Consider the following 12,739-nt stretch of genomic DNA (forward strand, 5'->3'; position numbering starts at 1 on the left):
AATCGTCCAGAGCCCTGGGTCTTCTCCTGTGCACTCTCCTCTTCAGCTCACCCCACAGGTTTTCTATTGGTTGAGGTCTGGGGACTGATGTGGCCATGAGAGGAGCTTAATTTTATGCCTTGTGAACCATTTTTGAGTAGATTTGGCCACATGTTTAGGGTCATTATCTTGCTGAAATACCGAGGGACGACCCATCTTCAGCTTTGGGCCAGAGGCCACCAGATTCTGATTCAAAATGTCCTGATATTTCAAAGAGTTCATGATTCCATGTCCTTACAAGGCTCCCAGGTCCTTTGGAGGAGAAACAGGCCCACAACATCACTGATCCCCCCCCCCATACTTAAGAGTGGGCATGAGGTGTTTTTCTGCGTACTCATCCTTGGTGTTACCCCAAACCCACTGAGAGTGTTCGTTGCCAACTCCACCCTTTCATGCTTATGAGTATAACTCAGAAAAGGTTTTCTCCGTGCATGCCTCCCAAACAGCTGGTTGGCATGTAGATAGCGCTTGATGGTTGTTTGGGGGACCTCGTAAACCCAAAACCTTAGCATTTGAGTCAATTCACTTGCAGTGAGCTTTGGAGAAACTTCTCTTACCATCCTTCTCATTGTGCTTGGTGGCAAGATACATTTGTGTTCTTTTCCAGGCTTGTTTGTCACAGTTCCAGATGTTTTGAACTTTTTGATGATTGCTCTGACTCTAGATAAGGGCATCTGCAGGTGAGTGTATATTTTCTTGTAGCCATTGCCTGATTTATGAAGGCCGACACATATCTGCCTTATTTGAATAGTGTGTTCTCTTGTCTTTCCCATGTAACATTTCCTCTGTGTAACGCCATATTTATACCCCAGGGAAACAGGAAGTGATGAATTACTAATTAAAGGTTCCTAGATAATTTGAGTCACTTTATACACTACCGTAGGAACTACATAAATGGTTAAAATACATTTATTTCCAAGTTAAGTGTGCCAATAATTGTGGAACAGGTCATTTTATTGGAAATAAATTCATTTATAAATAATAATTTATAAATAATTATTTTTTAGTCAGGATTTTTTCTTTATTTTGTTTTTCACTTGAGTTGAAGGTTGTTGTTTTTTTATTGTTTTCAGAGTGAGATTATGCTGCATTAAATTTTTTATTTTATTTTAAGGCTTTTAACACATTTTAACTAGGGGTGCCAATAATTATGGAGGGCGCTGTATTTATCACTTGTTCATTCATTCGTTGTTTTTGAAGCTTTCGTACTTCGCAAACACAGCTACAACTAGCAACAGCAAGGTAAAATGTGGACCATTTAAAAAGTAGATTTCGTCCATAACAGAAGGACTTTTACTGTGAAAGGATAAGGACAGCCCATGTTCTGGAAGGAGCCGAAGCATTGGTTGTTTTGGTGTCAGAGCGGTCGCTGTGGTAGCTAGAGCTGCAGGAGTTCGGGGGCTGTTTATCCGAGGCTCTACTTCTAAGGAGAGTCTGTACACTGCGGTGAGAGTTTGTACTCTGTAGATGTCTGTACGGGTTTGTAGTGGAAAGAGCTTGTTGTGTCTGTCTGTGTGCGTTAGGAACTTGTTTGTGCTGCTGAGGCTTAGAGTAAACTTTCCAGAAAGTTCTCGGAATACTTCTGAGGTAAATCTGTTCAGGTTTCCAGCGTGTGTTGCAATAGCACGGTGACAACATGTCTATTAAAATCCGTAGTTTAGTTACATCGTCAATACCAACAGAGAACTTGCTGCAAAAGCGACGTTCGTGTACGAGTGTGAGGTTAGCTTAGTATCCAGATTATCCGTTCCACCTTAAATGGAGCAGCACTGAATTGTCAAACGTTGCACCATTTAAGGTGGAACGCAAATTCGATTACGGAACGAACTAAAGTTCGTGGTTCACGGCTCTTGTTTTTTCTCATGGCGCGGCTGAATTCTCAGTTTGTAGCTAAGCTTCGCCCACTTCCTCTACTCCAAGTGGCTCCAATGACAGACAGGGGCACGTATTTCTAAAGTAATTATTATAATGCTATCAGTGCCCTCTATTCGGTCTGAATGTCATCAGGCACAACAACCCCCCCAGACTGCAGCGTTAGAGGGGGATTTACGGAGGATCCACGATTGTGATGCTCTTTGTATCCCACTGATTTTCCATTTACAAATAAAGGAGTGTAAAGTAAAGGAGACATACGTTTCGAACACGGTGTAGCTCTAAAAAATTATATGACATCAACATGTGCTTAACAGTAGCAACACTTAAAATATATAAGCAATAAAATACCCCTAGATTGTAAATACAGCAGAGCAGATTGGTTGGCCCTGCATTGCTTCTCACCCAAAAATGAGGTCTGGGCAGGAAAACTCTATCATCTTTGTGAATGGGTGGTGCTAAACTGCTGTAGGCTGAAGAGGTGGATGTGTGATGTCACAAAAATAATCACTTTTAAACAGGATGTCACTGGTGCTATATATTAAAATAATTTCCTTGTTTCTACAATCAATGTCCATTCCATCAGGTCCAGTCTCTCTCTCTCTCTCTCTACATATACACACACACACAGGGTTTGGAAAATGAAACTGAAACACCTGGTTTTAGACCACAGTAATTTATTAATATGGCGTAGGGCCTTGTTTTGCGGCCAATACAGCGTCAATTCGTCTTGGGAATGACATATACAAGTCCTGCACAGTGGTCAGAGGGATTTTAAGCCATTCTTCTTGCAGGATAGTGGCCAGGTCACTACGTGATGCTGGTGGAGGAAAACGTTTCCTGACTCACTCCTCCAAAACACCCCAAAGTGGCTCAATAATATTTAGATCTGGTGACTGTGCAGGCCATGGGAGATGTTCAACTTCACTTTCATGTTCATCAAACCAATCTTTCACCAGTCTTGCTGTGTGTATTGGTGTATTGTCCTCCTGATACACGGCACCGCCTTCAGGACACAATGTTTGAACCATTGGATGCACATGGTCCTCCAGAATGGTTCGGTAGTCCTTGGCAGTGACGCGCTCATCTAGCACAAGTATTGGGCCAAGGGAATGCCATGATATCGCAGCCCAAAGTCTGGGTGGTACGCTTCTTTGGGCTTCTCCACACCGTAACTCTCCCGGATGTTGGGAAAACAGTAAAGGTGGACTCATCAGAGAACAATACATGTTTCACATTGTCCACAGCCCAAGATTTGCGCTCCTTGCACCATTGAAACCGATGTTTGGCATTGGCATGAGTAACCAACGGTTTGGCTATAGCAGCCCAGCCGTGTATATTGACCCTGTGGCGCTCCCGACGGAAAGTTCTGGTGGAAACAGGAGAGTTGAGGTGCACATTTTGTTTTTTGGATACAATCCGGGTCAGCACCCGAACATCCCGTTCAGACAGCTTCCTCTTGCGTCCACAGTTAATTCTGTTGGATGTGTTTTGGTTCTTCTTGGTGGTATGCTGACATTACCCTGGAGACCGTGGCTCTTGATACATCACAAAGACTTGTTGTCTTGGTCACAGATGCTCCAGCAAGACGTGCACCAACAATTTGTCCTCTTTTGAACTCTGGTATGTCACCCATATTATTGTGTGCAATGCAATATTTTGAGCAACACTGTGCTCTTACCCTCTGCTAATTGAACCTTCACACTCTGCTCTTACTGGTGCAATGTGCAATTAATGAAGAATGGCAACCAGGCTGGTCCAATTTAGCCATGAAACCTCCCACACTAAAATGACAGTTTCAGTTTCATTGTCCAACCCCTGTGTGTCTGTGTGTGTGTATATATGTGTGTATATATATATATATATATATATACACACACACACACTTTGTTGTTCTATAATTACAGTGGATCATTCTCGGTTCTGCGCTGATGTGTTAGCAGGGTTTATAGAGTGTTTTTAAACTTTCATTGTCACTGTTGGTCCACCAACCAAAAATATTCATCCATCAGCATCCTGTGGGCAGCATGAAGAAGTAAAATATGACTAATGAGATGGATTAATGATGTAGATGTGTCAAATAGAGAGGAAAGTCACTGGACTACACTGCAGAAATCAGTGCATCTAAATGGCCAGCCAAAATGATGATAAACTACACGAAGAGGTGGTTTTATCCTTTTCATGTGCTTTCCTCATTAAACAGGAATAAAATGCATGCACTCATCTTAACCATAGGAATATTTGCTGAGTATAGAAACGTGAACTTGTATGTAGCTATGGAGTTTGTCTGTGTCCGTATGGTTATAACCATTTATACTTCAACAAGTATGTAACTGATATCTCTGTAAAAACAAATTTGCTAATTATGTTTGACTGTTCTGGATCTATGGCAGATGGAAGATAAAGACAGCACACTTAACAATGGCTCTGGTAACGACCAGAGCTCATCCAAGAAGAAGCCAGGACGCACCTCTCTGTTAGACAGTGGGGAAGATTTTGAGATGCTGGAAGATGTTGATGATGAAGGAAATGATGACCTTCCACCTTTAGAAGATGCAGGAGGTGGAAAGAAACAAACAAGCCAGGCAGAGACGGCAAAGACAGAATCTGTTACAGACCGTCCTTCTACAACCCAAGAGGAATGGCTGGATGTCTTGGGTATTCAAGTTCATTTTTAAAACTAAAAGAACGTGATTTTAAGTTTTGAAGGGCCAGTTTCCCAGACAGGGATTTAGACTAGTCCTGGACTCAAACGTATTTAGAATGGAGCTTTTTCATAGGTTGAGGTTTAATGCTGTCTGGGAAAGTGGTCATATATCAAATGATCTAAAATCTCTAGGCTTCTATGAGGCAACGTTTAACGTTTATCTAATAAAAATGTGTGTCTAGGCAATGGACAGCTGAGAAAGAAGGTTCTAGAAGCTGGGTCTGGTCCTGACAGCAGACCACAGAGGGGCGAAACAGTCACCATTAATCTGAAGTCTACTTTGACTGATGGAACCATAATAGAGGAGGAGTCAGACATCTCTTTCACTCTTGGTGATGGTGATGTCATTCAGGTAGGTGGTTTTAGGATTTCATGGATTTCTTATGTGTCTCAGTTTTGGTTTCCTAACCCTTAACATTTACTTTCCACATCTCAGGCTTTGGATCTCACTGTACAGCTGATGGAGATGGGTGAAAAGGCCTTTGTTGAAGCAGGTGCTAAATATGCATATGGCACCTTGGGAAGGTGAGAGTCATGACTGATTCCTAAATAACTGCAATATTGCTTTCATTTTTCAAACGTGTTCATCTGCCTGAGACTCTCGGACCAAACACGGGCTGAAATCAAGCCCAAGCTCAGGTTTCACTCATTGCATCAGTTAGGCATTAACCTAAGCTAAAATGGCTGTTCACAGATATAATTCATTACTTCTATTATTAGCCAAGTAATTATGTCTTTTAAAATATATTAGTGATACAATGTTGTAGACTTTATTTAAAATAAATAACATTTAAAATAATGTATAAATGCAAATGTCTTCCTTTTTTATTATCATTAAGGTTTGCAAATTGAATTTTATTCTAGTAAAGAAGTTCTTTTGTGTAGTATAAAAGTCATCTTGTCATTTCACTGATATTAAATACCAACATTCTGGTATTTTAACATACTAAGGTTCACACTGCTTTTATTGGTTTGTACAAATTGTGTATTTGTTCTGTCATCACCTGCTCATTGCTTTTGATCAATTCCAGCTCGACTCCTGCTGTGCCTCCTAATGCTGACCTGATCATGGAGGTTCAGCTCCTGTCTTCTGCTGATGCTCCAGATCTGGAGCTCATGTCCCCCTCTGACAGAATCAGCTTGGCTAGCAAGAAACGAGAGCGTGGCAATGTTCACTTCCAGCGTAGTGACTATGCTTTTGCTGTCAACTCGTATGGGATAGCTCTGCAGATAACAGAAGCAAGCTCAAGAGGTAACCAAAATGTTTGTTTTCTAAGCCTTAAATGAAGGTGTGGAGGGCTTATTGTAAATGTATTGAGCTGTGGCCATAGTCTGGTAAGAAAGGATACACTTTGTAATCAATTCAAGGCTATAACAGGTGAAAATGTGAATAATTAGGTAATGTCAATAATGGTTTGTGTGAATTGATTTCTAAAGATCTAAAGGAAAAAAATTGCATTAAACTGTGTACTGAATGTAGACCAGTCTTCAGAAAGCTGAAGTTGTCCCTATGCATCTCTGAGAAATTTAAAAATACACATTTCCTGTATTCATATTTACAACATTATTTGCTTACACTTTGCAATGAAGATTGGGCCTTAAGATTGTATTAATAATGGAAAACCTAACTGATTGTTCATGAATGAATGTTTTAACAAAAACCTTGAAGGTCTCTAAACTTAACCCTAGAGGGCGCCAATTACATCTTTATGGGCTACAATCAAGATCCAGGTTTAGTTAAGAAATAAAAATTCAACATGTCTTACAGTTCCTTTTTAATTTTAGTTCCTTGGTACCTTTCCTTGTTTTATCCTGATTATGACCAGTGCTTCCCTATGTTTGGAATTTTCATAACATTGATTTTGTTCTGTGGGATACCTTTGGGTTCTCTGGTTTCTTCCCACAGTCCAAAAACATATGCTGATAGGTTAAATAGGCTATTCAAAATTCAAACACAGCTGTATGTGCGTGAATAAATGAATGAATGAATGAATGAATGAGACCCTTTTATGGATTGGTGCCCTGCCCCACCCAAAGACTCCAGACCCACTGTGACCCTGATCAGAATGAAGCTGTTACATTCATTCATTCATTATCTGTAACTTCTTATCCAGTTCAAGGTCACGGTGGGTCCAGAGCCTACCTGGAATCATTGGGCACAAGACGGGAACACACCCTGGAGGGGGCGCCAGTCCTTCACAGGGCAACACAGACACTCACACATTCACTCATTCACACCTACGGACACTTTTGAGTCACCAATCCACCTACCAACGTGTGTTTTTGGACTGTGGGAGGAAACTGGAGCACCCGGAGGAAACCCACACGGACACGGGGAGAACACACCAACTCCTCACAGACAGTCACCCAGAGTGGGCATCAAACCCACAACCTCCATGTCCCTGGAGCTGTGTGACTACGACACCTACCTGCTGCACCACCGTGCCACCCCTGAAGCTTTTACAGAAAATTAATAATTGATCACTAATTTTTCTCTTGAAAATGTAGCTATCCTCCAATGGAAGTTTATTGACATCTCCATGCACTTCAAAATGCTTTTATCCAAAATGAATGCCTAAATCTCATATGCTGAGTAAATATGATTACCCTGGTTAATTTAAAACTTTCTTTTTATGATTTTGATTCTATGAACTTATGTTTTGTATTTTTGTGATCTGCTCCCTGGACTTTTTGGAGCTCGTTACAGAGAGTTAATTAACAAGTGGTGTACCACAGATTTATACCACATATCTATAAACTATTTTTAATTTCTGTTGCATATGCTACATGATTTGTCATAAAAGTGTTTAATTGTTGTTTCAGTGGACATCAGCCCACAGGAAGAAGAGGACTTGCTGGACGTGAAGGTGAAATGTCTAAACAACATGGCTGCTGCTCAGCTCAAGCTGGATCACTATGAAGCAGCACTGCGCTCTTGTGTCTCTGTCCTGGCTCACCAGCCGGACAACATCAAAGCTCTGTTTCGCCAGGGCAAGGTACTTCACCTTTCAATTAGTTTCATCACATAGTCACAGCATCAAGATTCACTGAATGCTCTGTTTTGGTTAGCACGTTCTGTATAGTTTGCCAATTAACCTAGTGTCAGAGAGAATTTAAAATTTGCTTTATGTGTTTGTTTTTCTAGGTACTAGCCCTGCAAGGGGAATATGCTGATGCCATTAGGATTTTGAAAAGGGCTTTGAAGTTGGAGCCAAGCAACAAGGTAATTGTTAGATTTGAATGATAGTTTAAGAGAGAGACAATGCGAGCTAGTGTTTGTGGGACATGCACCAAGCACAGTGGGACATGACAAAAGATTGGGCACGGGGAAGGTTTATTTAAGAATTAAATGCATTGTCTTACGTTTTCTTTCTTGCACATGCCTCTCTCTCGTCTCTTGAGTGCATATGTGAATGTGTCCCTCAACACAACCGGAGATGAAGTTCAGCACAACATGGATGTTGAAAGGGTGTATTGGGTTTATGGGAAGGTTATACTTAACTTTTTCTGCTTTTTTTGATAAGTAGGAAAATAAGTATCTGAAAGCAGAGGTGGTAGTGTGGATTTTTCGCAAGGAGGGTGGATGACCTACTCTTCCAGCAGCAGTCCGTAATTCCACAAAATATTAGAAGTATATTATTATATACTATTCATTTACTACAGAATTTTTCTACATTTGAGTTTGCTTCATCATGGTATGTTTTTTCAATCAGCTGAATCTTTCATAAACATATCAAAACACCATAAATCCATTTATTTAATTGTCCATTTCTGCATCAGAATAAGTTTCAGATTTAGCTGTACCACTGAGGCCTGGTGCAGTTATGCCTCAATGTAGGTACAGATTGTGTCTGGGTTTCATTTTATACCTCTGTATGCCGACCTCTACTATGAACAATAAAAGAACGAATGATTCCTTTTACCACCAGAAGATGGTGCTGTAAATCCCCAAATAAGCTCAGTTTGAGCTCGGACGGCCATGCACTCATATCACTTGCGAGGATCTTATTTCTCTCTGAGCCCAAAAATAGCCAGAGCCTTCCATACACTTGCCATATCTAAAGCGATGTTGCCCTGCTCTGCTTACACAGGCAGAGGGATGAGGTTCCCTGCTCTCTGCCATCTGTGCAGCGCAGTGCAGGCCAGCTCAGTGCAGTACCGTGTGCCTGTGAACAGCATGTCACCACTAACCCACCTACGCCTGTACTCTCCACCTCTCTTGTGTCTGGCCTCTCGCAGATGGTTATATAGTAATGCCTTGATTTTATTAAAACCTCAAATCATGTTTTGTTTGCCCCTGTTTAATTTGCATTAACTGCTGATGAAATTGCCAACAGCTTGATCGTGGACAGGAATAGTGCTACATCTTTCTTACATAACATGCAATTCTTTACATTCCAGATTTCCTCCTGGTATTTGCCTCCCACACCAATTCAGAATGTTGGCATGCATTTCTATCAAAACAGTGTTTAATAATTTTTTTGTTCTTTAACAAATGTAATAAACTGTTCGGTCTTGTTAAACAGTAGATTTTATGAAGTTGTTTTATTGTTCAAATGATGAAGGCCAGAGGTGGGTTAACCTAATTGTAACATGGGAATTGGAAATGCCTGATGAAACGTTACACTGGATATGAGGTTCATGTTAATGGAGAAAGCAGCCGGAGGGGAGCACCTAACCGTACATACTGTACTGCTAAATCCCAGAGAAGACACTTCCTGAAAGCACTATGTTTCATATGACCTATGTTCTGCTTGCTTTGTAGCAGTCAGGGCTATATATACCATCAGCTGGGAAAGGGAAATGATATTGGATGCAGAAAGGGAAAAAAAAATATTTCGCCTTGCATTCCCACACAAATATTTTCCTTACACGTATGAACAGCTCATGATGCCTGTGATTAATTTGCATATGTTCCTCTTTAAATGAGCTCTACTGTGAAGGAAGCACTCTCCAGAATAGCAGACTTATTGTAATCTATTCACTAACAATAACAGACAGGTTGTGAGCTGTTCTGAAGAGCTGGTGTGCTGCTGGGTGTCATGGCGTGAGCAACAGTTACATCAGCATGCCTCTTCACACACGCGCACACACACTTTGACTCTGCTTTCTCATTCTGGGCAGACTATCCATGCAGAGCTGTCTAAGCTGGTGAAGAAGCACTCAGAGCAGAAGGGTGCTGAGCAGGCTATGTATAAGAAGATGCTTGGAAACCCACCTGACATGAACACAGTAGAGAAACCACGGGGCAAGTCCTCATGGGTGAGTATGGCAGCTGTCTCCATAAATATCAACAGTCGTTGGGGGACACCCTGTCTACTGCACCATTGTAAGCTGAGCTATTCATCCTTCACCTACAAATGTGCTCTTTTATTACTAATGTTGCCATGCCATGCCAATGTTGTTGGACATGCTGTACAAAACAGCAGTAAAATCCCATTCAAACTGAAGACAAATTATAGTGACATTTGCTTTGAGTCACTACATAATATTGAGCTTCTCATTTACAGTGAACTGATAAAGTGAGAGCACTGTAAACTAATCAGACTTGGAGCATTTTAGACTAATCAAAATTAGACAACTTGGACAATGCAACACATTCGTTACCATGCTAATGTTAGCTCCTTTACATGACTAACATGACAAAACAAAAATGATCTACCCTAACAGTATCACATGGTTATAAAATAAATAGCATTTGAAAATAATGCCCTAATATTAAAATGAATAATTCAGTAATACTGTACTTTTAACAACATTTTGAAAAGAATACAGGGGTCCTTGACTTACGATGTTGATCCGTTCCTACATTGCGTCGTAAACCGATTTTCAGTGTAAGTCAGAACATACGTACATACTGTAAGTAAATAACATACTGTAAGCACTTATCCTATCCTAACACCTCCTCGGTCCCGAGCTGCGTAACCGTGTATTCTTCCGCCGCGCACACCAAACACGAAGTTCACGTTACGACGTTTACGACGCAAAACCACTTCAGTCGAAACAAGGCTTTATAGATAAAATGGGAGATGTGTCGTAACCACGAAACATCGTAACTCGGGACTGACGTAAGCCGAGGACCTCCTGTATATCTTTATAAAATGACATCTTATTCAGCGGAAACATTCTATGAATGTTTTACAACACATTTGAAGGTAGAGCACTGATACATCTGTTAGACAAAACTAAATTATGCTGCAGTACTTGTAAAACATTGTGTTTTACAAGTATGTGTGTGTGTGTGTGTGTGTGTGTGTGTGTGTGTATATATATATGTATGTATGTATGTATGTATGTACATACATAGTTGTAAACAAAATTCACAAGCATGACCTTTGCTGTTTTGTTTTGTTTTTTTTACACAGGGTCTCAGCTGGAAATGGCTGTTTGGTGCTACAGCTGTTGCTATTGGAGGCGTAGCCTTATCTGTCGTCATTGCTGCTAGAAATTGAATGGACTTAAATGGAGTTAAAGATGCTGGTGGACTTTTGAATCAACAAATATTCCTGAATCACTGTATATACAGGTTTCAGAAGGCGTACAAATTTTTCATTTAGTGCACGAGGCGTAAACATGGAGATGAGACACTGATGCGAGAAATGTTCTATAAATCCTATTTATATTGAGTATAAATATAATTGCTGAGAACTGTATTTATGTATAGTTTTAATGTATCCATTAGATAACTTAATGCCATTGTTCTTGCTGCCAATTGCTCAGTGCTCCTTGTTTAAAAGGTAAAATCTGAACTAGCCATTTTGATCAGGTCAGGTTCTCTGAATCTGGGTGATATGAAGGGCCTGCAGTGTGTTTGTGTGTCAAAAATTTGTATATTTTTCATACTACGTCTAATATCATCCTTACTCTCTTACATTCTGTTTCTACATCAGCAAAACTCTATTTGTAATGTAGCTCATTGTGTGTATGATGCTAGCTTTGAGTCCTACGTGTCTTGATTCTAAGCGATTTTAGGGCCCAGTATACAGAAGAACATTTCTCAAGTCCATTTACTTTATTGACCAACCCCACCACCTGCCCGAACTCTAGCCATTTTGCATTCATGAGAGTATACCTCACATTCTAATTTCTCTATGACCAAACACTGTAAGAGTTTTCCAGCAAGACCAATTGTTTTTTTTTCTTCTTTTTTTTTCTTTGATTTTAGGGTTTTTAATTACTTTACTACACAGTTTAAATGTGTTAATAATATAGATTTAATGTACAGCTTATTTATTTTTTAGCTGTGTGGCTGGTCTCACTTGATTGATGTTTTATTTAATGTTGAATGATTGTAGTTGCTCAGCTTTGAAGTTCTAACCACATTCCTTGCTTTTGTTTATCTTTTTTTCCTTTTTTTAATAAGTAATTGTGTACATTCAGTTCTGGAAGGTTTAAACAGCTGTAGCAGATGATGAAATGGATAGTGGACGTGTGATTTAACAAACATTTAACGGGTTGAAAAGCATGCTTTTTGCCTTTCATTATGTATTTTCCACTATCCAACCTCATTGCTAATAGATGGGGCATTCCCTGGCCATAGGTTGGCAAATATTGACGTTGCTCTGACGCAGCCATGACTGGCCTTCTGTTTTCCCCTCCTCTTTACGTCAATTCTCAAACGTCCCAACCCCACATGGTTTATCTTTCGTCTCATTATTAAACTCATCACTAATTCATGATATAAATTAATACAGGTAGTTAGAACGCTTTATAATCTCATCCCAAACACGAAAAGTATTGTAACCATTTCATAGAAATATCTCAGCGGATTTTTTTCCGCATTATTTCTGTTCAGGCTGGGAGTGTATCCTGGAGTTGACTCTCTGATTCCAGGCACTAATGAATCTAAATTCTTAGAATCGACTCCACAGGGAGTGAGATAGTCAGTGGTTACTGTCTAACCAGTACATAAAAATGCAACGTTCGCATAAACGTCCGTGTATGTCTTTGTGAAGGTTTACTGTAAGTAAAACCTTGTCAAAATTCTAGTCTCCATTTGATTTTAAATCTGCGAGCCGACACAAATTATATAATTATTACATTAGCACCACTGCGTATTGCCTCAATTTATGAAATGATTAAGTTTATTCCGGGTTTAAATTTATTAATTTATTTTTGATA

General features: G+C 40.0%; 1 protein-coding gene across 1 annotated transcript; it reads left to right on the forward strand.

Annotated features, from left to right (window-relative positions):
• The first annotated feature begins 1,355 nt into the window (after positions 1–1,355).
• On the forward strand, positions 1,356–12,726 carry fkbp8 (FKBP prolyl isomerase 8). Its single transcript, XM_066647229.1, has 9 exons — positions 1,356–1,485; positions 4,305–4,569; positions 4,801–4,970; positions 5,055–5,143; positions 5,650–5,870; positions 7,442–7,614; positions 7,764–7,841; positions 9,743–9,880; positions 10,984–12,726. The coding sequence occupies exons 2-9, from the start codon at positions 4,305–4,307 to the stop codon at positions 11,068–11,070; spliced, it is 1,221 nt and encodes a 406-aa protein (XP_066503326.1). The 5' UTR covers positions 1,356–1,485; the 3' UTR covers positions 11,071–12,726.
• The last annotated feature ends 13 nt before the right edge of the window (positions 12,727–12,739 follow it).

Source organism: Hoplias malabaricus, chromosome 16, assembly GCF_029633855.1.
Source record: "Hoplias malabaricus isolate fHopMal1 chromosome 16, fHopMal1.hap1, whole genome shotgun sequence".
Taxonomy (NCBI): Eukaryota; Metazoa; Chordata; class Actinopteri; order Characiformes; family Erythrinidae; genus Hoplias; species Hoplias malabaricus.

Excerpts from the sequence above, each read along its gene's own strand:
- fkbp8 (XM_066647229.1), top strand. The coding sequence starts at position 4,305 with ATGGAAGATAAAGACAGCACACTTAACAATGGCTCTGGTAACGACCAG. Across the intron at positions 5,144-5,649 it reads GCATATGGCACCTTGGGAAG|CTCGACTCCTGCTGTGCCTC; the intron begins GTGAGAGTCATG and ends GATCAATTCCAG. Across the intron at positions 7,842-9,742 it reads AGTTGGAGCCAAGCAACAAG|ACTATCCATGCAGAGCTGTC; the intron begins GTAATTGTTAGA and ends CATTCTGGGCAG.